Raw genomic sequence first — 5185 nt, 5'->3', positions numbered from 1 at the left:
AGAGTAATGATCTGTTGCAAAAAAAATGTAACTATGAAAAAATAAGGTAAAAATGCAAAACTGATCATCTAACTTTCACATTTTTTTATTTTTGTTTTTTAACTTTTAGTTTTGTCAATTCAATTTTCTAACTTTCAATTTTTGTCAATTCAAGATTCCATTACAACTCAATTAGTGCTGCCGTTAGAACTACTAAAACTCTGTTACAAGGGAATGGCTAACTTGTATTTGTGGTCATCGAAACGGTAGCACTCACTCACTATCTAAGCCGTTTGATCTAATTACTTTGCTACTTTCAGTCTCATATTTGATTTTGTTTTCTGATTCAGGAGCTACAAAAACGACTTCGTTTGGCACGATTTATTAGAGAACAAGTTCATATATCCAGCTCTCGGCCAAGAATACGTTCTCAAAGGCTCGGAGTTTCACGAACTCAATCTTAGCCCTAAGCTCCACGAAACGATTATGCCTTCAACGTCTTCATCTTTGTCAAGATTTCTGAGGCCACCACTGCCGGAGATGAACAAGTCCGGCGAGGATTTGGATTTTCTGGCGGTGATAACGCGGCGAAGGAACCAATCGTGGAGCTCGATCAATCTCTACAAGTACAAGGTCTACAAGGTTGAGTTGTCTTTCAACAAGTCCTTCGGAAAAGCTGCCGCCGACGTGTCGACTCAAACCAAGGACAAACGAAGGAGACGCAAACCAGTTAGAGCGAAAGAAATCGAAGAAGATGAAGAAGAAGGCGAGCAAGTTCATGAAGAGAAGAGTCAATGCGAAATGTGCCATGGTCAAAGTACAAAGCTGAGTGGGGACAAGATTTCGCCTTCACTATCATATTCAAGCCCTGAAACCCTAGAATCATTAATGAAAGTTGATGGACGGTTAGTGATTTGCCAGGCTGGCGGTAATATATATCTAATGTTGCTGAGTTGTAACGGAGTTTTAGTGGTTCTAATGGCAGGACTAACTGAGTTGTAACGGAGTTTTGAATTGACAAAAATTGAAAGTTAGAGAACTGAATTGATAAAACTGAAAGTTAGAAGATTGAAATGAAAAAATGTAAAAGTTAGAATGTCAGTTTTGCATTTTTGCCAAAAAATAATATAGAAGTGGTGTTTGTTAAGGACCTTCTGATACTTAAATTAGATAATTGACAAAGCTTTAGAATATTTAAAGAATTTAGAATAACTACGAATGTATACCCCTCTTCATTATGGGTGATGGTTTTATATAATCTAGCTCTGTGTTGCCGTTGGAGGCTATTTATGTCCCCTTTTTTACTACCGAAATAATATCTCTAAACTGCTTTTTGTTAAATATTTTAATTAATCCTCTCTAAAGGACCCTTCATCTAACCATTGTGGTTCGTCGGTTACAGGCAAGTTATGACAGGTCTTTAATACTCAAAAGCCGTCTAATACTTTAGACAACATTTTACACTATACTCATTATTAACGGTTATCCTTGTTCATAGTAACAAATGAACATTTATATCACACTCATCATTAACAGTTATCCTTATCCATAGTAACGAATGATTGATTATACTGTTGTAATTTATTATAAATTAATTAATTTTTAAGCTTTTTTATTTCACATTAGGTAAATAAGTTCCCAAAAATAACAATTATTATTATTATTATTTTTAATCATTCCCAACTGTTTTCACATCAGTGCCGCACTAACCTTCGTAGTAGTTGGTTTCATCGCAATGCGCTACCATAGTACCACTGATACCCTATCATTTATCACTTTTGTAGTTTATCAAAAAAATATTTATCACTTCTTCTCAAAATAAAAAAAAAATAAAAAAAAATTATCACTTTGTAATGTCCCTTCAAAATTAGAAAGAAATATACCTGTTATCAAAAAAGAAAAAGAAAAAAAAGTAAGAAATAGCTGCGCACGGAGATATTTCGAACTACTTTTTGGCACCTAGCCGAACTCTTTTGTTAATCTATTTCCAATAGGATAATGATTACCATTGACTCATTGTCCTTCCGTCTGTGGGTGCACTGTAATTTGCAACGTACCACGTAAATCTTACTTTATTTTTTTCCTATAATATATAGGTCTAGGAAACACAGATATTTTATTAAAGTGTTATACTCATCTTATACCTATTGTCAGCGTCTTTGTGTTATCCATGTCAATGCTTCCTAAGGTCGTGTTTGGTGCAGTGGAATGGGAGGGAAGAGAAGAGAAATGAAAAGGGAAGGGAAAGGGAAAAGAATGGAGAAGGAAAGTTATTCCTCGAGTGTGTTTGGATAGAAAGAGAAAGAAAAAGGAAAAATGTGAGGTATTTTAGTATTTTACACTTTTATCATTTTGAATTATAAATTAATAAAAATATAAATGTCATTTCAAAAAAAATAGTCAAGACCTTTTAAAGATATAAGAGTAATTTCAGGAGAAAAAATAATGGATTTCACAAAAACCTTTTCCCTCTCATTCTTCCTTCTTCCTGTTTTTATTTCTAACCAAACAAAGGAAAGTCATTCATTTCTTTTCTTTTCCTTTCTCTTCCATCAAACCAAACTAAGCCTAAATCTACATGTCTTTAATGCCAAAATAAATAAATAATAATAATAATTAAATGAATCATAGGTTCCTTGAATTAGTTTCTTATATATAATCTTTATTATATAATTTTTTTAAAGAAAAAGCAATTAAAATAAATTAATGACGTAGCTTGTAACCAAAAAAAAAAATCATTCACTCACCATAATTTATTCCCCAACTCATACACTTCTAAGCCCACACCCACGTAAAGAATAAAAAATAAATACAAACTTGCTACAATAATTTCTATAAATAATAACCTATTGTTCGCAATTGCTAAAATCTATTAGCAATACACACCCGAAATAAAGCTCAATATGTGCGTGTTGGGAGATTCTAAGGTTAGCTTGTAACGCAGATTGTCCTTATGTTCCTCCATCTTTTTATTAATACAATTGAAGTTTAAAAAAATAAAATAAAAATACCTTGGCTGGGTTAGTGGTGTACGTGGAGATCAGCTTCTCCCAAGGACTCATTCATATGGGCCCATGTTTAGGTTTATTCATTCATGAAACTCAATTCTTCAGGGAAATCTAAAAATGATCCAAAACTCAAAGCTATAGAAACAAGCTGGAAACTTTTTTCAATGCAACTCCTGCAAAGTAGATGCAGCAAGATGATGGTAGTAGAAACAATTTCTATACATAAATAACATGACCAAAGACAAGACAATCACTCTCGCTCTATTACTTATGCTTTACATTTATGTTCCTTAGTGCTAATACTTGACAATTGATGCCAACCTCAAAATCTAAGCATCACAACAGAGTGACAGACAAATAGACCACCCCAAAGGATTAGAGATCAAGCGAAAAATTTCTAGACAGAGAGAAAACCACAACAACAACAACATTTAATCAATCGAGCTAAAAGGCCATGACGACTTTTTTATTTTTTATTTTTCATCTGCTACGATTGATTCCAAATCTAGGTAATAAAACCTAATACGCAACTCTAACATGAGAGAAACATTTGGCTAGTAGAGATATTTTCTACTTTTCTTACCACATAACCATTTTATTTTTAAAATTGAGAATAGATAGCAACTCATCACCACAAGACCACACGTCCCCACCTAAAGCCCTGGAGCTTTAGTTTTCTTCATTTATGGGTTATGGCAACCTAAATCTCCACTATTAGGTCATATAGAAATATATTAGTCCATTAGCATAAACTCAAACCTAATTCTACTTTGTGTGCAAGTCAAGTCCCCTACTTATACTAGAAGTCTATTAGTCTAGGATTTAGTCTACTATATATACACATGTTATATTTCATTGTAACACATGATTTATACTATACTCTAATATATTATTGATGTAGCCTTTTAGGATTTTCTCCATGGATGTAAGCCATTAGGCTGAATCACATAACCCTTGTGTGTTATTGTGTTCTACACTTTATACTTTCACTTTCACATCCATACTAGCATATTCAACATGGTGTATCAATGCTAATATTTAACAAGTTTAGGTACACTACAAAAAACACGGGCTTTAGCTGAGTTTCAAAAACGCAGCTATAGACCCTAAAAACGCAGCTATAAGCTATAACCACGTTTACAAATGCAGCTTTTACTGCGTGACAATAGCCCCCTGCGGGGTCTATAGCTGCGTTTTTTTAAACGCGACTATAGGTACCCCTGTAGCTGCATTTTCCCACCCCTTATAAGCTGAGAATTATAGCTACGTTTTGTAAAAAACGCGGCTATAGACCTGCTTTGGGCTGCATTTTTCCACCCCTATACGCTAAGACTCATAGCTGCATTTTGTAAAAAACGCGGTTATAGCTTGGATCTAGAGCTACGTTTTTAAAACGCCGCTATAGGCTCAGACCTTTAGCTGTGTTTTCTAAAACGTGGCTATAGATCATCTTTGGGCTACATTTAGAAACGTGGCTAAAGCCCCCTACATTGGGTTTTTTCTGTAGTTGTGTTTTTAAAAACGCGGCTATAGGTGTTTTTTTTTCCTATTTTTTTTCTTGCTAAACCTATAATTCCTACCCAAAACAATTGCCAACACTCAACAGATGCAATCAATTGGAACCAACAAAACAAATTTCCAACGCTCAGCTATTCCCAACGAATTGCCAGCAAACAAAACAAGTTCATTGCCAAAAGATTGCATTGCCCAAATAATTTACATAAACAATACAAGTTCCCAACAAAAGATTTTTACATCACAAAATGCATATCCCTCAAGGATTTTTACACATCACAAAAAATTGTCAGCAAGCATCATGGTACTTGATCAGTCAGTCTAATGCCCGTAACTACAGCCAATTACTTGTGACAATGACAACACCAGAAATTGGGTTGAATTGGGCTTGCAAAAATCCCTAAGCTTGGAACACTTGAAAACAGTGCAAACACTTGAAAACACTCATGCATCATCGAACTGTAAGCTATGTTTAGCAAGTGTAAAAAGGCATGTATAAAAATGTTCGCTTGAAAGGTTTTTGGAACAAAGATACTTTCCTGTCTACATTCATGGTTGAAATTTTCTAATTTGATTTTATGTCTTATAGAACATCTTCTTCCCTACTTCTTGCTTCATACATACTGATGTGGGACCTTCAAATTGGAAAAAAACCAACAAAAGCAGGATTATATTTGATTTTT

General features: G+C 34.1%; 1 protein-coding gene across 1 annotated transcript; it reads left to right on the top strand.

Moving 5' to 3' along the window:
• Positions 1-213: 213 nt before the first annotated feature.
• On the top strand, positions 214-1105 carry LOC111992263 (protein SOSEKI 5-like). The gene is made up of 2 exons (XM_065767550.1): positions 214-245; positions 330-1105. The coding sequence occupies exons 1-2, from the start codon at positions 214-216 to the stop codon at positions 979-981; spliced, it is 684 nt and encodes a 227-aa protein (XP_065623622.1). The 3' UTR covers positions 982-1105.
• The last annotated feature ends 4080 nt before the right edge of the window (positions 1106-5185 follow it).

The sequence above is a fragment of the Quercus suber genome, unplaced genomic scaffold (genome assembly GCF_002906115.3).
Source record: "Quercus suber isolate HL8 unplaced genomic scaffold, Cork oak 2.0 scaffold_821, whole genome shotgun sequence".
Taxonomy (NCBI): domain Eukaryota; kingdom Viridiplantae; phylum Streptophyta; class Magnoliopsida; order Fagales; family Fagaceae; genus Quercus; species Quercus suber.
This window is presented reverse-complemented; position numbering and strand designations above follow the sequence as displayed.

Excerpts from the sequence above, each read along its gene's own strand:
- LOC111992263 (XM_065767550.1), top strand. The coding sequence starts at position 214 with ATGGCTAACTTGTATTTGTGGTCATCGAAACG. Across the intron at positions 246-329 it reads TATTTGTGGTCATCGAAACG|GAGCTACAAAAACGACTTCG; the intron begins GTAGCACTCACT and ends TTTCTGATTCAG.